At 39.7% G+C, this 20,679-nt stretch overlaps 4 protein-coding genes across 5 annotated transcripts in view; all 4 read right to left on the bottom strand.

The window, feature by feature from the left end:
• Positions 1-883, bottom strand: part of LOC107746125 (uncharacterized) — a 6,545-nt gene extending 5,662 nt beyond the window's left edge. The window contains exon 1 of the mRNA XM_016560221.1: positions 875-883. Within this exon, the coding sequence (XP_016415707.1) occupies positions 875-883 (9 nt within the window). The remainder of the gene's footprint in view (positions 1-874) is intronic.
• Positions 884-2,169: 1,286 nt separating this feature from the next.
• Positions 2,170-4,365, bottom strand: LOC107746124 (basic proline-rich protein-like). Its single transcript, XM_016560220.1, has one exon. The coding sequence runs from the start codon at positions 4,363-4,365 to the stop codon at positions 2,170-2,172; it is 2,196 nt and encodes a 731-aa protein (XP_016415706.1).
• A 9,079-nt stretch (positions 4,366-13,444) lies between these two features.
• LOC107746096 (uncharacterized) lies at positions 13,445-15,025 on the bottom strand. 2 transcript variants are annotated; one of them, XM_016560176.1, is made up of 6 exons: positions 14,834-15,025; positions 14,580-14,728; positions 14,318-14,540; positions 14,148-14,208; positions 13,915-13,956; positions 13,445-13,799 (listed from the first exon to the last, which is right to left on the bottom strand). In XM_016560176.1, exons 1-6 carry the CDS (start codon positions 15,012-15,014, stop codon positions 13,730-13,732), a joined length of 726 nt encoding a protein of 241 aa, XP_016415662.1. In that variant the 5' UTR covers positions 15,015-15,025; the 3' UTR covers positions 13,445-13,729. The 2 variants fall into 2 exon arrangements, with proteins under 2 accessions (XP_016415662.1, XP_016415661.1); XM_016560175.1 differs by having other exon boundaries at positions 14,318-14,728.
• Positions 15,026-16,814: 1,789 nt separating this feature from the next.
• LOC107746095 (uncharacterized) lies at positions 16,815-20,357 on the bottom strand. The gene is made up of 6 exons (XM_016560174.1): positions 20,289-20,357; positions 19,692-19,926; positions 19,238-19,606; positions 17,611-17,680; positions 17,282-17,317; positions 16,815-16,974 (listed from the first exon to the last, which is right to left on the bottom strand). Exons 2-6 carry the CDS (start codon positions 19,918-19,920, stop codon positions 16,902-16,904), a joined length of 777 nt encoding a protein of 258 aa, XP_016415660.1. The 5' UTR covers positions 19,921-19,926; positions 20,289-20,357; the 3' UTR covers positions 16,815-16,901.
• Between the last annotated feature and the right edge of the window lie 322 nt (positions 20,358-20,679).

Here is a 20,679-nt window from a genome sequence, read left to right as displayed (position 1 = left end):
CCATAATCGGAATTAGTGCTCTGCATTTATCCCATCCAAAGTGCACACACACACACACACACACACCGTGAACACACACCCGGCAGTGGGCCAAGTACATTGTTTACTCCTCACCTAATGACGTCATTTCTATCGTCCTAGCTAATGAAAATACGCTCAAACACAAAAAGCAAACAAAAAAAATACGCTCAAACACATTCAAATAAAGTAATTTGTAATCATAACTTAAGTTAAATAATAATAATCATCACCATCATCGTTGTCTTGGAAAAGTTTCTTACATGTGCTACAGATGTTTTACAAGTCTTATAAATATGTTGAACTAGTCTTCATTAGCTTTTTACAGAAACGAGGATTCAGCTCATAAAGCTTAAACTATAACGTGCATACAATAGTAAATAGCAAATTTCATTTACGTTTTCACTGAACAGTTGTTGCATGTTCATCATGTTAAAAATGGTGTTTGATATAACTAATAGCATTCGCATTTTCCAGTAACTTTAGGCGTACGTTTTAATTTTTTTTATTAACTTACATTTCGCCAAATTCACAGTGTAAAGGAGATCCGAGAACCGCGGCTGTAACAGTTCGGTAGAACACTCAGGCTGTTTGTATTCATCAGTTCTCTCAGCACAGCATGTCTCAATTCAGTGAACGTTTGGAGTTAATGGTGTAACATATACTCCGAAATATTGGTTTATTTCAAGTCTGAACGTCTGAAAGTGAATAAACACGAATTTGCCTGGCAGTGCGTGTGGCTCCCGATTAACGTTAGTTCGCAAAATGTGATTGCCTGAAATCAAAACGCGGACGGTGAGCGCCAACGAAACAAGCCTAAATTAACATTATAGAAATCACAAATCAGGGTACTTACCCATTCCATTATCTGCAGTCCATAAAGTCAATCTGTAATCGTTTAAACGCGGGCTCCTTCATCTTTTCTTGCATGATCAGCAACTTCTCGTGCAGAAAATGGCGGATGGCGCGTCTCAAGTTCGTTAAAATAGTACGTCATCATGACGTAGAGTTTCTGGCACTTTATTTAAAGTTTTCCATTTCCCTTCAAGTTGAGGTTGTTATAACTCATCATATTGTGTAGTGAGACACTGAAAGTTGACAGGACATGATTTTACTTGTCCACCTGACTAAAACTCAGAATCATTTTTTACAGTGTAGGTACTGTGCAGGTAAACCTACCCCCCTAAACCTCACTGCCATCCGGGTCACGGCACCAATGTAACCCCCCGGGTCCTACTACACACACCCGCTCCGAGCGGGACTCGAAACCTGGTCTCCGGCATGGGAGGCAGGTGCACTAACAAGGTGGCTAAAGACCTCAGCACCTAGCGTCAGTCGCTAGTGCACCTCTTGAGATCAGGGGAGTGAGGTCTACCTGCACAGCACCTACCAGCCGGCCTCCGTTACAAGAGCATACACAGCAAGATCTTTGAGTAAAGGAAATGTGCCATTTTCAGTTTTTATACAGCCATACGCGATTGTGTTTGGACCTCTCATTTGTCTGAAGTGTGCGTACACCTCTTCAGGCTGCATTTGTGATGGCATTTATTTAATTTATTATTACTCAGAAATAGTTTAGTAGTTGAGTCACTTGTTCCATTTCTAATGATATGTATTGTATGTCAAAGTGGCTGAACAAAGTGCTTTGTCATCAGGAGTATGTGGTTCTTGCATATACATGGATTTATTTTATTGTAAACGTTTTAGTGTAAAATTATTTATGAATCATAAATTCTGAATGAGAATGTTCATACATAATTTTTTACATACATATATGTGCAAATGCACTGAATGAGATCCACTGTCCTCTCATATTTTGTGATTTTGTGTTTCACTGTATTGTTATAATTTGTGAAGTTACATATTTGAGTTTTATAGAAAAAGGCAAATGTCTTAAATTTTACTCTGCATTTATTGAAATGGAATGAAACATGAAACAAACTACTATACAATCAGAAGATTTCAACATACCATATGATTATGTAAGAGAAGAGGGGAGGAGGAATATATAAATAAAATACAGTGTATGATATGAGCCCATTCACCATTCATGAATTACTATTGGTTTATTTTATTCTCCAGCAGGTGAGGTACGGTTGGAGACTGAGATGGGTCTTGAAGTTAAGATTGTTCTGGAGCCTTTGGTGGAACTTAATCGTGGAAGATAGGGTGAGGTTTGTGGGGAGGTTTGTGGGGGGGTTTGTGAGGTGGAGGTTGTGCTGGGTCTTGTGGTGGAGGTGGTGGGAGGGCTTGAGGTGGAGGTTGTGCTGGGTCTTGTGGTGGAGGTGGTGGGGGGGCTTGAGGTGGAGGTTGTGCTGGGTCTTGTGGTGGAGGTGGTGGGAGGGCTTGAGGTGGAGGTTGTGCTGGGTCTTGTGGTGGAGGTGGTGGGGGGGCTTGAGGTGGAGGTTGTGCTGGGTCTTGTGGTGGAGGTGGTGGGAGGGCTTGAGGTGGAGGTTGTGCTGGGTCTTGTGGTGGAGGTGGTGGGGGGGCTTGAGGTGGAGGTTGTGCTGGGTCTTGTGGTGGAGGTGGTGGGAGGGCTTGAGGTGGAGGTTGTGCTGGGTCTTGTGGTGGAGGTGGTGGGGGGGCTTGAGGTGGAGGTTGTGCTGGGTCTTGTGGTGGAGGTGGTGGGAGGGCTTGAGGTGGAGGTTGTGCTGGGTCTTGTGGTGGAGGTGGTGGGGGGGCTTGAGGTGGAGGTTGTGCTGGGTCTTGTGGTGGAGGTGGTGGGAGGGCTTGAGGTGGAGGTTGTGCTGGGTCTTGTGGTGGAGGTGGTGGGGGGGCTTGAGGTGGAGGTTGTGCTGGGTCTTGTGGTGGAGGTGGTGGGAGGGCTTGAGGTGGAGGTTGTGCTGGGTCTTGTGGTGGAGGTGGTGGGGGGGCTTGAGGTGGAGGTTGTGCTGGGTCTTGTGGTGGAGGTGGTGGGAGGGCTTGAGGTGGAGGTTGTGCTGGGTCTTGTGGTGGAGGTGGTGGGGGGGCTTGAGGTGGAGGTTGTGCTGGGTCTTGTGGTGGAGGTGGTGGGAGGGCTTGAGGTGGAGGTTGTGCTGGGTCTTGTGGTGGAGGTGGTGGGGGGGCTTGAGGTGGAGGTTGTGCTGGGTCTTGTGGTGGAGGTGGTGGGAGGGCTTGAGGTGGAGGTTGTGCTGGGTCTTGTGGTGGAGGTGGTGGGGGGGCTTGAGGTGGAGGTTGTGCTGGGTCTTGTGGTGGAGGTGGTGGGAGGGCTTGAGGTGGAGGTTGTGCTGGGTCTTGTGGTGGAGGTGGTGGGGGGGCTTGAGGTGGAGGTTGTGCTGGGTCTTGTGGTGGAGGTGGTGGGAGGGCTTGAGGTGGAGGTTGTGCTGGGTCTTGTGGTGGAGGTGGTGGGGGGGCTTGAGGTGGAGGTTGTGCTGGGTCTTGTGGTGGAGGTGGTGGGAGGGCTTGAGGTGGAGGTTGTGCTGGGTCTTGTGGTGGAGGTGGTGGGGGGGCTTGAGGTGGAGGTTGTGCTGGGTCTTGTGGTGGAGGTGGTGGGAGGGCTTGAGGTGGAGGTTGTGCTGGGTCTTGTGGTGGAGGTGGTGGGAGGGCTTGAGGTGGAGGTTGTGCTGGGTCTTGTGGTGGAGGTGGTGGGAGGGCTTGAGGTGGAGGTTGTGCTGGGTCTTGTGGTGGAGGTGGTGGGGGGGCTTGAGGTGGAGGTTGTGCTGGGTCTTGTGGTGGAGGTGGTGGGGGGGCTTGAGGTGGAGGTTGTGCTGGGTCTTGTGGTGGAGGTGGTGGGGGGGCTTGAGGTGGAGGTTGTGCTGGGTCTTGTGGTGGAGGTGGTGGGGGGGCTTGAGGTGGAGGTTGTGCTGGGTCTTGTGGTGGAGGTGGTGGGGGGGCTTGAGGTGCTGGGTCTTCTGGGTCTTGTGGTGGAGGTGGTGGGGGGGCTTGAGGTGGAGGTTGTGCTGGGTCTTGTGGTGGGGGGGCTGTGCTGGGTCTTGTGGTGGAGGTGGTGGGGGGGCTTGAGGTGGAGATTGTGCTGGGTCTTGTGGTTGAGGAGAAGGTGGAGCTTGAGGTTAAAGAGTTTGCAATGGGACTTGAGGTCGCGGTTTTAGTGGAGGTTGTGGTGGGGCTTGTGGTTGATGTTTCTGTGGAGGTTGTAGTAGGGATTGTGGTGGAAGTTGAGGTTGTAGTAGAGGTTTTGGCGGAGGTTGTGGTGTAGGTCAGACTTTTTGTGGTGGGTCTTGAGGTTGGCTTTGTTGTGGAGGCTGTGGTGAAGATAGGAACTGGCCTGACTGTAGGTCTTGGATGCGGCCTAAAAGGTGGAAAGAGGGGCTGTTGGGCCTCACACGTACTGAACACCAGCAGAACCAGAGCCAACACCGACAGCTTCACTGGAAGAACGCTCTCCATCTCTGATATCTGGAGATTAAACACAGGAAGTTAAACACACATTTTTTGGTTAACCGTTTTACATTTGAGATGCATATTTGACATTTTGATGCGTAATTCCTTTGTGTATATCTTGAAATAAATCCAAGAACAAATCACTATTTTAATGAGTTCAGGCTGACAAATCAATATATGATAAATTAGGAAATAAAAGGTAACATTATTTGAGGTATATGATCTTGCAAACATTAAAAATGTCCATTAGAACCGAATGCATAAATCATAAAATATCAACAAAACACAATTAAGCTGAATACAAACACATTTGATTTAGCAATAATATAATTGCTAATATATATAAATCTCTCACCAGATGTTCTGTTGTTGGAGATAAAGATGAATGAGAGTCTTCAAATGTTCCTCAGACTTCACTGTCTTCTGTATGTGATCCATCAGACTTATATATGTTTGAGTCGCCTCCACCTGCAGCTGCACCTTTGCTTTTGATTCATCCTACCATTATTGATATTTTGTCAATGTTTTTTAAAAAAAAAACATGTGTCAACTGGAAGAAGATGGGCTCTCCCTGCTGAATTTTGGTTCCTCCCAAGGTTTCTTTCTCATCCTCCCTAACCCTTGGGGAGTTATAAAGCACTATTTTCTGTTTGTAGTTGGCTTATAGCAAAATGAATTGAATCTTGTATTGAATTTAATTGAATTTAGGGCTTGATATCTTAAATTTTTTTTTAGCAGATTCATAGCAGATTCACTGCAAAACCAAAAAGGCTGCAGTTACTGTGCAATAACTGCAGTTGTTTTCATGGTGAGATAACTGTGTTAGTTATGCTATGTTGCTGTTGGAGTTTGTGTTTGTGAAACATATAAACATATAATGTTTCTCATTAAATGAAATTCTGTATCTTACTATTAAGTAAGCTGGTTAGCAACTATTCAGGTCATCTTTTTTTTGCTGCACCAGATCACTAAATCCTGACAGTTTTTTCTTTGGGAGGATCAGTTTTCAGGGTGGACCCAACTTCTGTCAAGCCAGTTTAAAACAATGCAATGCAGTGCTTTTTTGATTACCTGATTATGAAAGTTATATAATTCACAATCAAAACCATCCCTGACACACCGTTTTATATTCAGGACCAGAACGGGTTTTGCAACCGTAAGACGTAATGTTGCCTTGGAACAATTATTCAGCTAATCCAGACAATAATAATAATAAAAAAAATAATGATTATAAGACAAAACAATGAATACAGGGTGTTACCATCAAAACAAAACAAAATACTTTACAAAAGAATGATTTTTCTGTGTGAACACAACCAAAAGTAAGTGATAAAGCCATATTAATTTGGATCATTTGCATTTATAATTTAGTAAGAAGTTAAAAGGTGAAATTTATTATTAAATATTACATTATTATTATTATTATTATTAATACTTTATTTTAATCATTAAATATTACTAAATAGACTTTTAGGCATGTGAAACGAATATTCTGGACCACACTTTTTTTTACAATTAAGACACTAAAATGCAGTTTTGGCTGTATGTTGTGCAGTTTTAAAAATGGATGAGATATATTTGTGTAGGATACTGAAAACCACTGCTCTTCAACACTTCACAAGAAACTGGAAACCCTTTGACTACTTGAAAATTTTTTGATTTATCTGGTTGAGATCTTTCTTGTTGTAGTCTAGAGGTGTCACATAACCTGTACATGCTGATACCTCCTGAGACACTCTTTTGATGTGTTCTCGTGTGACTATCTGAAAAATCCTTATTGTATTTTACTCTGTTTATAGAACCTGCTGTGTCACCCGGAAACCAAACTGCAACATTTCATACTGAACCTAAAGTGACATAAAATCACCTACATACTGCAACCTCATTCAACAACCTCAAACTCTTTTATTTCACTCAAGCCATCAACACAAAGATAAGCCCCTCAGAGGAACTAGTGAGGCGATATTTGAGTGGCCAGTCGTTCCCATTTTCCAGGGACAGTGTCTGTATTTGGTGGCCTGTAGCCGTCTAAAAATGTTACCTGAAATGTCCCATTTCTTTTTGAGTATACGTTTAAAACAGACGGCAAAGTGAAAGAACACCCATTTGACAAGTAAGGCAGAGGCGGAGCTCACAGGTTCACTGGACCAGCAGAGGGCGCTGAGCTGATTGTTGTGTTATAGTTCGTCTTCCTCTACTGAAACTGGCCCGTAGTGAACATCCTCGGCGGTGTTGTCTTGTCATCCTTGTCAGCTTCAAATTAAGCCACATAATTACACCTATAAATAACACAATATAAGCCACTTTTAGCACAAAACATACCCCATATTCTATTTAATTTAGTTGCGTTCCGTCTGTTTTTGAACCCAAACTGCCTCCAGAGTCTTGCATTTCCAGATTTTTGCCCCTATTTAGTTTTCTGTAATAGAATAAGAATTTAATGAAAATAAATTTATCATGCAAAAAGTGTGTTTTCATGGCAGCTGTTTAGGGATTTTTCAGTGATTGTCAAACATGACTGAATGAATTCAAGGTGCACTTTTTCATTATGCAAAAATGCAGGTTAAATGCATTTTGGGTTTCTTCACACAATATGTGACCCTGGATCACAAAACCAGTCATAAGAGTCAATTTTTCGAAATTGAGATGTATGCATCATCTGAAAGCTGAATAAATAAGCTTTCCATTGATGTATGGTTTGTTAGGATAGGACAATATTTGGCCGAGATACAACTATTAGAAAATCTGGAATCTGAGGGTGCAAAAAATCAAAATATTGAGAAAATCGCCTTTAATTCTGTCCAAATGAAGTCCTTAGCAATGCATATTACTAATCAAGAATTAAGTTTTAATATATGAAACGAATATTCTGGACCACACTTTTTTTTACAATTAAGACACTAAAATGCAGTTTTGGCTGTATGTTGTGCAGTTTTAAAAATGGATGAGATATATTTGTGTAGGATACTGAAAACCACTGCTCTTCAACACTTCACAAGAAACTGGAAACCCTTTGACTACTTGAAAATTTTTTGATTTATCTGGTTGAGATCTTTCTTGTTGTAGTCTAGAGGTGTCACATAACCTGTACATGCTGATACCTCCTGAGACACTCTTTTGATGTGTTCTCGTGTGACTATCTGAAAAATCCTTATTGTATTTTACTCTGTTTATAGAACCTGCTGTGTCACCCGGAAACCAAACTGCAACATTTCATACTGAACCTAAAGTGACATAAAATCACCTACATACTGCAACCTCATTCAACAACCTCAAACTCTTTTATTTCACTCAAGCCATCAACACAAAGATAAGCCCCTCAGAGGAACTAGTGAGGCGATATTTGAGTGGCCAGTCGTTCCCATTTTCCAGGGACAGTGTCTGTATTTGGTGGCCTGTAGCCGTCTAAAAATGTTACCTGAAATGTCCCATTTCTTTTTGAGTATACGTTTAAAACAGACGGCAAAGTGAAAGAACACCCATTTGACAAGTAAGGCAGAGGCGGAGCTCACAGGTTCACTGGACCAGCAGAGGGCGCTGAGCTGATTGTTGTGTTATAGTTCGTCTTCCTCTACTGAAACTGGCCCGTAGTGAACATCCTCGGCGGTGTTGTCTTGTCATCCTTGTCAGCTTCAAATTAAGCCACATAATTACACCTATAAATAACACAATATAAGCCACTTTTAGCACAAAACATACCCCATATTCTATTTAATTTAGTTGCGTTCCGTCTGTTTTTGAACCCAAACTGCCTCCAGAGTCTTGCATTTCCAGATTTTTGCCCCTATTTAGTTTTCTGTAATAGAATAAGAATTTAATGAAAATAAATTTATCATGCAAAAAGTGTGTTTTCATGGCAGCTGTTTAGGGATTTTTCAGTGATTGTCAAACATGACTGAATGAATTCAAGGTGCACTTTTTCATTATGCAAAAATGCAGGTTAAATGCATTTTGGGTTTCTTCACACAATATGTGACCCTGGATCACAAAACCAGTCATAAGAGTCAATTTTTCGAAATTGAGATGTATGCATCATCTGAAAGCTGAATAAATAAGCTTTCCATTGATGTATGGTTTGTTAGGATAGGACAATATTTGGCCGAGATACAACTATTAGAAAATCTGGAATCTGAGGGTGCAAAAAATCAAAATATTGAGAAAATCGCCTTTAATTCTGTCCAAATGAAGTCCTTAGCAATGCATATTACTAATCAAGAATTAAGTTTTAATATATTTACAGTAGGAAATTTCAAAATATCTTCATGGAACATGATCTTTACTTAATATCCTAATGATTTTTGGCATTAAAAAATCAATAATTTTGACCCATACAATGTATTTTTGGCTATTGCTACAAATGTACCCCAGCGACTTAAAACTGGTTTTGTGCTCCAGGGTCACATATTCTTAGCACCGTATTAAATAGCTTATTCTAAAAGGACCTTTGCAAAAATAAACAAACTTTCGTGTGTGCACGAGAAACCTTTAAACTTAGCACAATGCACACTGAGCCACCTATTGCACCATCAGCCCATTTTGCGGTGTGGTTTCTTGGCCGCCATAGACTAGAGTATGCGTTAAAGCAGACCTAAGGCCTTAAAAATTTGATGTACTGCCCTAACAAAAGGAAAATTTGGAACACTTTTTTTTTTTTATAGTAACAGTCCTTTTTATAGACCCTTGAACTTGGCAAATAGGACAATGCACACAGCCGTATTGTGCCATTAGCCCATTTTGTGTCATGGTTTCTCCTTCGCCACAGAGGATGTGTTAAATTGGACATTAGGCCCTGATATTAGAGGTACTACCCTAAGGAAAGTAACATTTTTATTAATTCATGTGCATCCAAAAGAACAACAGAATATGCACCTGGAGAGCCAGCTGACAACGTCGATTGTCCTCCATGTGTTTTTTTTTCTCCAGTCACTAAAACAATCAAGTGAAGGTGGAGTCCTAATGGAAGAGTTACTTTATTCATAATAAGGTAAAGTATTATGAATGCACACAACACCGGCCCAGTGAGATTCAATGAACAGAGACTGCTTTATTACAATTGCAGACAGAAATGTGAAATGCCACCAAACATCTACAATACCACAGGAATAATATAAAGTTTATTAATGCACAAGCGCCCCCTGTTCAAAGTCTTTAAATGTTTTAAACTCGCACAGATCCCACCACCATCAGAACCATTCAATCAAAGGCAGTTGCTGTGGAAACATCAGACTGTTGTGACTGTATGCAGCTGATCTGCTGGTATTGTTAGTTAGGTAGTCTATATGATTCTGTAGTTGACTGGTTCAAATCTACAGTATTACAGCAGGTCAGGAGGGTAAAATCACAGTGTTGTTCCACGCGACTGTGTTGTTTCACTCATTGGTGTTGCACTCGGACACTCAGCAAAATACAGAGAGGGAACCACAAAGTGACACGCCTTCACCAAAATAGTGCTCAGCCTGTAATACACAAGAGCTTTTGAACATTGAGGCCTAAGTTAACTTCTTAAGCCTGTAATGCAGTTATATTTGAAGTAAACAAGTATATTAATAAATATGCAAAGTGAAACATCATTTGTGCCTAACCTAAAATGCACAACTACTTCATATTTCATTACATTTTATGAGTATTAATGACTTTAAATAATTTGCAAAATTATAAGAGTTAGAGTATTGCACAACGGTCATGGGTTTGAAACCCAGGGAAAGCAAGAACTGATAAAATGCATAAATGTAAATGTAAAATATGAATGTGAAAATATGAATTGCATTGTTTTTGATGCAATCGTGTGCAGACACTTTTTGCATATATGAAGTTATAAACAGTCATAAATTGATTGTTTTCAACTTACGTTACAAGTGGAAGAGTGATGTTGCTTTTGGGTCTAGGTTTACTGTGAAGAAAGGAAACATCACGTTATGAATGAAACCATTTTCACTTTTTTAAGTGTAAGTCATCATAGTTGTGTAAACGTATAATGTTGAATGGACACTACACCAAATTTTGAACGTTTCAGTTGGTTACTATGACTTTAAATAAGAGGGAAAAAAATATCCAAGGATTGATTATAGCCTACTGGTAAGAAGAGAGAAAGACTTCAAATTTGCCGTCACCCCTTGCATTAGAAACACTAGAACACTAGTTTTATGTAATTTAATGCCAGGGTAATAAAACCCAAAGTATAGTGTTATAAATGTACATTAAACTTTTAAAAAATGAAAATATAAAAAGCCAGTAACTATGAAATTACGTCTAGATCATTCAGTATGCAATGCAGTGTCCATAGTCTGTGTACTTACATGCTGCTAATAATGATATTCAGGCAGGCGATGTAATCTGTGACGTCATCTTTAGAAAATATGTATTAAATTGTATCAAAAGTGACAGTATAGTGACAGTAAAGATTTCTATTTCAAGGAAATACTTTTATTTTGCGCTTTGTATTCATCAGTAAAAAAGTTGGTTTACACAAAAATATGAAGCAGCACAACTGTTTTCAGCTTTGATAATAAACACAAATGTTTCTTGAGCAGCAAATTAGCATATTAGAATGATTTCTGAAGAATCATGTGACACTGAAGACTGGAGAAATGATGCTGAAAATTCAGCTTTGATCACAGGAATAAATTACATTTTAATATATATTCACATAAAAAACCTTTCCTTTAAATTTTAGTAATATTTCACAATATTAAAGTTTTTACTGTATTTTTAATCAAATAAATGCAGCCTTAGTGAGCAAAAATGACTTCTTTCAAAAAATCTTACAGACCCCAAAAGTTTAGATTTGTTGCATGTTCAGAGTGACTAGCAAGCCATATTCAACCATTTTGAACACATAACTTGCATTAAATCAGCTGGAAGAACCATATTATTAAGGACCATAAATGAGTCTTACTCGACGTTTTTGTTGTTGGAGATACAGATGAATGAGAGTCTTCAAATGTCTTCAGTACTGTGACCCGTCAGACTTATATATGTTAGAGTCGCCTCCACCTGCAGCTGCACCTGTGCTTTTGGTTCCTCCTACAATTAATTCTGAGATTAATTTTTTGGCTGAATTCGTGTCAGAGGAGGATGGGCTCTCCCTGCTGAATTTTAGACAACCTCCTGGTGTCTTCATCCCCCCAAACCAAACATCTTGGGCACGCTGGGCAAATCCTTATTCAAACATTTTAAAAATGTTTTTAAAAAAACAGCCCATGTTTGTTGTGAATGTGCCATTCAGGTCATTTTAGCTTGTATTTTTGAAATAATTTCCAGCTGTGAGTGATTCTGAAGCTGATGTGGCATGTCTGCAGCAGATAACAGAGGTCAGAAATCACTCTTTAAAGCTTTAAATCCTCACTGTTTTGTTTTCAGGTGGATCTGTTGGCAGGGTGAAAATGACAATTCCTTGTAAAGAATAAATGCTTCTGTGCAAAAGTGCTTTTTGGGCAAGGCACTGACATTTAAATAGCAGTTTCTAGAAACTCGTAATGGTTTTAGTCAAGAAAATTAGTTCAGACAACCTGATTTAAGGATCATTTAGTAATTAAGAATTATCCAAATAAGACAATACAAATCAGACTTGATCTTTTGCATTGTCACACTAGATGATTTGCAGCTTACATTAGTGTGTCAAAGTTTCATGCAACTTGCAAGCTTATGTAGGAACGATGGTGTTTTACTGGGAAAGATGAAAATGTAAGTTGTAAGTGTTATTTGCATGCTTTTCACAATACATGCTGATCCAAAGCGGCATTGCAGAATATAATGTCTAAAAAGACTTGGTTTGGGTGGATGATGAAGAAACCTTGGGAGGAACCAAAACTAGATTAGAAACATATATTAATCTCAGCATTAATTATGGGATGATCCAAAAGCACAGGTGCAGCTGCAGGTGGAGGCGACTCAAACATATATAAGTCTGACGGGTCACAGTACTGAAGAAAGTGAAGACTGAGGAACATTTGAAGACTCTCATTCATCTGTATCTCCAACAACAAATCAACGTGTAGTAAGATAAATATTCATATTTATCAAAAATAAAATATTTATATTTATTAAAATATATAATTACCATATGATAATTATTTAATATATTTTTTATAAAATATGTGCAGTTTTACATAAACTATTCTGTCCATTCTCTTTAAAAAAATATTGCAAATTGTAAATCATTTATTTACAGTATTTGATCATTAGTTTGGTAGTTTGTATGCATGATATAAAAGGATTTTTAAAAATTAAAGTTTCCACACCATATCAATATATCAGCAACCAATAAAGTTATATTTTTTCCATCATAATTATGTTCAAAAGTATTGCATGGGGAAAGTATGCTTCTAAAATACATAGAATACAGATTGTTACAGCTGGCTAAACTAAAACTTAGAATAACTAGTTCAGTTCTCTAGTTCAACACTTTTTATATTATTTGTTTTAGTACTTGTTTATAAGGCATATATATATATATATGAAAATTTGTGGCATCTTGTGGCTTTTTAATTTTAAAGGTCCCATATTGTCAAAACTGAAATTTCCTGGCTTTTTTCACGATAACTGAGGTCTAGGTGCTATGTAACTACCATATAAGTTTCAAAACAGTCAGTCCACAGTAAAATGCAAACTATTTTTACAGCTACATTATTGTTCCAGCCACAATTAATCACAACAATGTATATACAATTACAAATGATTATATATAAATCGTCAGTTTGTTGTTTTATACAAATGCACACAGACATTATTTCATACATGACATAGTCGTGAGACCCTCCAGTTTCCCCTTTGTTTTGCTTCCTCCAGCTAGCGCTGTGACGTCGGCTGACCCTAGTTACCTGTGGTTGGCCCGGCCGTGCGTCACTCAGAAAACAACAGGCCAATCAGAAGAGAGGCTCATGAATATTAATTAGACAGGCCAAACTCGACCTGTTCTCAGCAGAGCTCCTGAGAGAGCAGCTGTAAAAATATATTGAGATGGTTTTTGGTACTTATACCGCAAATATATATTCTTAAGGACATCAAAACCTAAAATAAAACTCCAGAAAGGTGTAAAATATGGGACCTTTAATATAATAAGGAGAAGAAAGAAAACTTGGAGCTGTTTTTTTATGTAGTTTTTATGATAAAGTGACAGTATTTAAAAGCCCTCAGAAGCAGCACAATCATATATGTTTATACACAGTGATATATGCTTAGACAGAAGTTTAAACATTCACAATATTACAGTAATAAACTAAAGTGTCTTAATGCACAAACTCCCTCTATTCAGAGTCTTGTTTAAACTCCCGCCACCATCATAATGACCTCATTACCATTCAATCAAAGACAGTTGCCATGGAAAGCATCAGAGTGGTGTGTGAGTGTAAGTAATGCAGCTCTGTGTGTATTAAACACAGTCAGCAAAGTAGTTCGGGGAAACGACAGAGTGACACTCCTTCACCATCATCATCTCCACACTGTAACAACACAGAGGACAGTCACACTGTGAACCTTCAGGCCTGATTGTCACATGTAGATTATATATATATATTTTTTTTTTTCAATATATATTTATGATTTTGTAAAACTTACATCTTCTTTACAGCAGTGGGGATCTCTTTGGGTTTAGCTTTCCTGTAAAGAAATAAGACAGATGTAGTACTTTTGCATGTAATGTTTCATTTTTCAAACATTCTAATTAAAGCGTAAACACGTTTGTGTTATCATGCCAAACTAACATCAAGAAAATCATATCCTCCTTTGAATTTATGTATTAAAATAGCATTCACTAAACTAAAATAAGCATGAGTTTGCTGTGTACTTACGTGATGTTCATCAGGGTCTTCAGGCAGGAGATGTCATCAGTGATGTCATCGTCTGTCAAAGCTTGTGTGCAATGGAGAAAAAGAGCTCAGAGCTCTTTTCTTTGTTTTTAAACATTCACAGTGCTCCCTTGCTCTTTGAATTTTTCAGTGCAGAAATTAAAAACACTCACCAGAACAGGTCATGTTGCAGACATTGAGAGATGGGTTCATGCCGGAATCACAGGCCCACTGATCACTGAGCTGAAACACACCGTACAGGTGCCTGACAACTTTGGTGGCTGTGTTTGGCTGCGTCTCGTGGCCGGAGCCCTGGGGTCCTTTAGTGGGAGCATGTGCATGGGGCTTAGGTGGAGCTCCAGCTGGAGCCTGAGGTGGAAGCCGAGATGATGGAGCCTGAGGTGGACCTCTACGTGATGGAGCTCCAGCTGGAGCTTGAGGTGGAGCTCCAGATGATGAAGCCTTAGGTGGAACTTGGGATGCAGCTTGAGGTGGGGCTTGTGATGGCTTCATCTCCTTATTGTGGACCGTGGTGTTTTTGACAAAGCTGGTGTTGAAGGCTGAGCTGCTGGCCTTGCAGACAACTGCCTCAGAAAGGAAGAAAGACATAGATGAGGGTAATTTCTGCACATAACAGTGCAATTTGGCTTCCTGAAGATGGAGGGAGAAGCTGAAGAACAATAACTCACGTCTGGTGATGAGACTGTTCACGGTTATTGTCTCTTCCATGACGGTGATCTGCTGAAACTGAGCGGCATCCAGCTGGGCCTTCAGCTCACATTTATTCACGATCCGTCCCTCAGTCACACTGGACACCAGCAGTGCCAGAGCAAAAGCCGCCAACATCTTCACTGGGTTTACGCTCTTCATCTCTCTCTGTTTGGAAATCTGGAAATTAAATGTGTTCAGTTAATCCAGCTTGATTGCATCTTCAAGCAGAGCCAATAACAGATTACAAGTATTCAATAATTGCATATTCATGAATTAGTAGCTTTGATTGGGGGAAATAAAAATATCTTTAGTATTTTAGTGCTGATCCTGCACAGTTGGAGAATCTTCTCCAGCTTCAGTGTTTTTCTGTACTGTGGTCCATCTTATATATGTTGGGCTGACCTCCACCTGCGCTGTTGGTCCATCCCATCATTACGAGGAGATCATATTCCTGAGATGTCATTGCTCCGATTGCAAATGCTCAGGTTGTCACCTTTGTTTTTATTTATTTGCACTATTTATCTCCAGTGGTTTCCAGCTGAGTGGAGTGGAGTGATGTGAAGCTGATGTTTTGATGCTTGAGCCTTTGAGCTCTGTTTGTCTTTAGATCATGATGTTCTGCAACACACACAAACACCCACACACTCATACAGCAGCATTTCCAATTCAAATAGCTGAATACCACACTTGTCTTCATCTAGAGCCCACTGCTCGTCTAATAGCACTGCTGTGACTCTCTAAAGCCTCGAGTCTTTACTCTGTTTTGTTTGGGTGGATCTGAAGTGCGCAATGGTTTTGGTCTAACTAAAGCATCATTTAGCAATTATGAGTTATGCAATGAAATGTATTCATATCAAACATGATCTTCTGCATTATCATACCAGATGAGTTTGTTCTCAGGTAACTTCTTTTTTATGCATCTTTGAGTTTATGGTAGTATCATAACACTTTGAACATTTCTGTTTAAGACACGCTTATTGCCATATGTGACTGATTAAGGTCAATGGGTGGAAATTTTCTCCATTTCGGTCAGCATCCCAATCCAAATCTCTGAGCTACACTGCGAGGGCTCATTTGAGTGTATTCAAATAGCACACAAATACTTGGTTTGCTCAAAAATGCTTGCTTTGGCCTTTGTGTGTTGTTGTTTCAACATGTAAATGTGAACGTCACATGGCACAGGACAAATAATAAATTAGATAAAAGGACACACAATCATTTTAAAGCACAATTTCAAGGATTATTCATCATATTCTTGTGAATATGCCATCACTATCCTTTTAAAATGTTATTTTATTATATATGCATGCAATTTATTTAATTTATATTTTTTATTTAAGATATATTCAATAAATAATATATTTTTATATTCTATATTTGAATATATTATTAAATTTTTTAATGTTCCAAAGAGCATACAAAGCAGATAACATGGTCAATATCATTAATTTGCTTGTGTAATATATGTAATATAATACGTCCCTGGTAATAGAAGGACACAATGGAATTGGTTAAACAGAGTTGATTGTGATTCATTGGGTCTGAGGGCAGGTGCACAAACAGAGGAAAAATCGGACATAAAATAGCGGCAAAAATAAATGGTTTGAGCTCTCTAAAAAAATGAATGAAACATCTACTAACAATGTATCTGTGATTTAAATGTTCTAAAAATAATTTTATGAGAATACACGGCTACTTCTTGAATGGCTGTCGGTGGAGAAAGATGCTCTTTGCAGACAGATGGGGTAGTTACATCTACCAGCAGAGGTTAACTGGACCATACAAACCAGCTAAATCCTGACTTCTTGGACGGTAAAACATTTGCCTTGTGGTAGCTAGACACAAACGAACATGCTTCTACCTTTCATTAATGCAAACACTGATTTGTTTGTTGTTTTTGTTGTAAAGACAGACTTAGACAGGTGTATTTTTTTTTATATATAATTTTTATTTGCATTCTGAGGTATGCATGTATGAGATACATGCAGCATAACTGTGGCTATTTTGAGAACATCTTCCAGGTACGCTGAAGAAACGCTGAATGTTTCAGGGACACTCAGCAAAGTACTGCGCAGGATTGACGTTGCGGCACTCGTTCACAGAAAGAATTATGTGTGGCCTAAAAGACAATAAACACAATGTGGTGAAAGAAGGGTTACATCTCGCAAAGCTTATTGCTGCAGTTATAAATATATTGCTAATATTATTTACAGAAATATTTTTTCAATAAGTTTTAGTTACTTCTATTTCATCATGTATTTTTTATATTTTTGGCCATTTTTTATTTATATTGTCCAAAATATATTTTGTATATTTTTCACTTTGAAATGTATTTCCTTAAGCCTTTCGGGTATTGAATAAAATATAAATATAGTTCTAATCAGTATTTCTCTAGACTCATGCCATCTTTTAATTGTTTGACTTACTTTTTCTTGGGCAGAGAAGCCAAGGCTGAAACAGTGCTGTAAGAAAACAGGAACAGGAATATTACTATTTATGAATGTGGTTAACTGACATTGGTTAATTATGAGAAAAATACACTTGTTTAGTTGCTTTTAGTAATATTTATGTGTTTTACAATGAAGACTTTTGGCCATTTACAATTACATTGTATTGACAGTGGTCATCGGCAATGCTCCAAAACTGATCTGACCTCAACAGAGTCATGCAAATGAGCAGTGACAGAATGTGGTGACTACCAATGGGAGCGTAGATGGGGATCATGTGATTAGCGGGACTGAAGATGACGACTTACGCATTCCTTGCGCTGTCCAGCAGGGTCTTAAGGCATGTGATGTCATCCCTGATGTCATCATCAATCAGAGCTTTGGAAGAGAAAATTTATGTTGGAAAAAATTAGATGTCACTTAAATTTGATTTGTACTATGATTATGAAATTGCGATGAAACTGTGTGATGTGCTATTTTGTATAAGGTATTCACTTTGGTTTTTTTAATTATGAATTGGTGGCTAATCTGTACAGTGCCATTCATCAGTCTTTGTATGATCTGTTTGTGAATTTAAAGTCCGCGTGAACCGGAAGTTGCTGCCAACTTTATTTCAGTGTAGTGACGTATTTCCATCTGAAACGGAATATTGAGGAGAGGGCGTGGTTTTAGTGCTCCTCCTCTCATCTCTCACTCATAGCAACCTAACGGTTGGAGGGGTGTGTTTAAGGATATTCTGCCCAAGCCATCAAACTGAGGTCATCAGAGAAGGAATGCAATTCCAGAGCGGAAGCAAATGTTCAGATTTTGATTAAAGATTACCAAGACAAAATTTTTTTTCAGCAGATTAACTTGCACGGTTTAATTGTTCACATCAAGACTAGCAATGTGCGCTAGTAAATGAAAAGCTAATTAATTAAATCATAATAATGAAAATTAAAATAAATCTTTTTAAAAGGACATCAGTCAATAAAACACTTAATAAAAAATATGAAATATTATCCCTGTTTACCAGCATGTCATGCGACCATGTGAATAATATGTAATCATGTAATCAATAAAAAAGTAACTGTAGTCTGAGTATTTTAAAATTTCATTTACTACATTTATTACATGTAGCTACTACATTTTTGTAACCTTGTAATCGGTTACTACCGAGCGGCAGCCTCCCGCTCTCTCTCGTGAAGCCAACAAGGAAGTGACTTAAACTGTAATTCATCAACTGGCCGCTAGAGGCTGGCTGCAAAAGGGAGTCAATCCCATAGACTCCCCTTGTTAAAATGCCCAACTTTACAGCAGAAAAAAACATGTTTACAGCCTGGTTAAAAAAATTATTTTGGTCTATATAGCTAATTTTGCCCTTCATGACAACTGTGAGGGGGGTGAATTTTTTTATAACTCATCCGTTTAAATTATATTAAGCCTTAAAGTTCTGCATAATTAAGGGTGTGGCCACTTGAGTGACAGGTGGATTGCCGCTGCTGTCACCACCGTCGAGCTAGGTGGGCGTGGCTTCAGCAACCAGCTCCCGCCTTTTTGCCCATTTTCGATTATCCGGGAGTGACGCGCGGTGACGCGCTGCCAAGATGGCGACGGCTGGCTCCGCCTACTTTAGGCTTCAAAACGCTCGTTGGAAGTCTACGGGTGACGTCACGGACACTACGTCCATGTTTTTATACAGTTTATGGTTACTACTCAACACTGTATGTAACTATTTTGTGTTTTGACAAATTGGTGGCTAATTTGTATGAATTTGTACAATCTCATTCGTACGTCTTCGTACAGTCTGCCTACAGTTAGGTTTAGGGGTGAAGCTTTGTGCATTGTATGAATTTATACGACATCAACACCTTGTAAATTAGTTACGTTTTCTCATGAGATCGGGTTCAATCTATTCTGTTTATAATCACTTTTGTAACCAGTCACGTGACTCACCGCTGCATTTCATGCGGCAGATGTTCAAACTCTTGCCGGATCCGGAATCACAGGCCACGCGGTCGCTCAGCTGGAAGATTCCAAACAGTTTCGTGGCGAGACGCTGCCTTTCTCTGGAATTCTCCTCGGAACTCTCGGAACTGTCATCAGACAATCTAGCTGGGCGCCTGAGTTGTGCCGCAACGTGGGATCTCTTTCCCCTTGGTCTTCCACCGGGACGACCGGGTCTTCCGCCTGGTCTTTCATTGGGTCGTTGTGGTGGTCTGATAGGGGGTCTCACTGGGGGTCTCACTGGAGGTCTGGAGTCCTCTCGGATGGTGGTGACCAGGCCGGTGTTGAACTTCGACACACGCTCCACAGTACAAACGACTGAAAGAAAGACAGAAACACTCTTGGCTTACATTTGTACCAGTACTAGTTGTCAACTGACAGAGTGTACCCTTGCAACACTTACTTTGGGCGATGAGGGTCAAATTTGCAGTATTTCCAGGCACACTTGAAGTCACATTTTCAGGCACAACTGCAGTCACATCTACAGGCCTATTAGTGACAGTTCCAGGCACCTTTCCTCCCAGAGCTGCCTGGAGCTGGGACTTCAGCTCACATTTACTGAGAATCCGTCCCTCACTCGCACTGGACACCAGAAGAACCAGAGCCAACACGGCCAACATCTTCCCCTTCATCTCTCTCTGGAGATTAAACACAGAGCAATGGATAAATCCAAATCAAACAATCCTAATCTGCAGTTTAAATGTCTGTTCTCTTCATACTGCACCAATAAAGTGCTTGCAGTGAAGGAACTTAACAATCACAAATGCTTCCAGCAATCATCTAGATTCGTTCTCAGGAAAAATGTCCTTTTGCCTTTAGCTTGTCACTGGGTTAATACCCTCAAAGGGACACCTTGGTAACTTAAGGGTATAAATGGCTCATCACTCTTGCATATTTTGATGCAGTTATAAAATGATGCATTAGAATTTTTAGCCTATAGCAGACAAATGAGCAGTATTGGTGAAGCATTTTATTATAAAATGTTCAAAAGTGATTTTACCAGAGACGCTTTGACTGTCGTAGTGTAGGTCTAGTCGTCAGTCTTGCTTTGGGCTGCTGTTTGTTTCCACTATCCGCTGTGTGCTGAATGGACGAGCATGGGGATTTTTATACTAAATTTAATATGATGACCTCACCGCGTCAAACTCACTAAACCTGTTGAAGAACCGCCACATGACTCGGATTCCAAAGACAAATTGCATGGATTGCATTACACTTTTGAAACAGCTCCTTATCCGGTGTGTCTGATGTGATGTAACATCAGGTGGAGGTGAGTCGGGTTTTGCTTCGTCATTTAACCTCGCAGCATTCCAGCTGTTTTTAAACGGTGATCTTTGTTGTGTGCGAAGATCCTGGTGGATGACTCAGTGACTCTGCAAAAAAAATTAAAC

Source organism: Sinocyclocheilus rhinocerous, unplaced genomic scaffold (genome assembly GCF_001515625.1).
Source record: "Sinocyclocheilus rhinocerous isolate Xijiao unplaced genomic scaffold, SAMN03320098_v1.1 scaffold107, whole genome shotgun sequence".
NCBI lineage: Eukaryota > Metazoa > Chordata > Actinopteri > Cypriniformes > Cyprinidae > Sinocyclocheilus > Sinocyclocheilus rhinocerous.
The sequence above is the reverse complement of the archived record's forward strand: the minus strand, read 5'-3'. Positions and strand labels throughout refer to the sequence as shown.

What these genes read in the sequence shown, in the direction of transcription:
- LOC107746095 (XM_016560174.1), bottom strand. Translation starts at nt 19,920, where the DNA reads ATGAAGGGGAAGATGTTGGCCGTGTTGGCTCTGGTTCTTCTGGTGTCC. An exon ending in TTTGACCCTCATCGCCCAAA is followed by an intron (nt 19,607 to 19,691) that starts GTAAGTGTTGCA and finishes TCTTTCTTTCAG; the next exon opens with TCGTTTGTACTGTGGAGCGT. An exon ending in CTGGACAGCGCAAGGAATGC is followed by an intron (nt 17,318 to 17,610) that starts GTAAGTCGTCAT and finishes GTTTTCTTACAG; the next exon opens with CACTGTTTCAGCCTTGGCTT.
- LOC107746096 (XM_016560175.1), bottom strand. Translation starts at nt 15,014, where the DNA reads ATGAAGAGCGTAAACCCAGTGAAGATGTTGGCGGCTTTTGCTCTGGCA. An exon ending in GAACAGTCTCATCACCAGAC is followed by an intron (nt 14,729 to 14,833) that starts GTGAGTTATTGT and finishes TTTCTGAGGCAG; the next exon opens with TTGTCTGCAAGGCCAGCAGC. An exon ending in AAGACCCTGATGAACATCAC is followed by an intron (nt 13,957 to 14,147) that starts GTAAGTACACAG and finishes ATTTCTTTACAG; the next exon opens with GAAAGCTAAACCCAAAGAGA.
- LOC107746124 (XM_016560220.1), bottom strand. Translation starts at nt 4,365, where the DNA reads ATGGAGAGCGTTCTTCCAGTGAAGCTGTCGGTGTTGGCTCTGGTTCTG.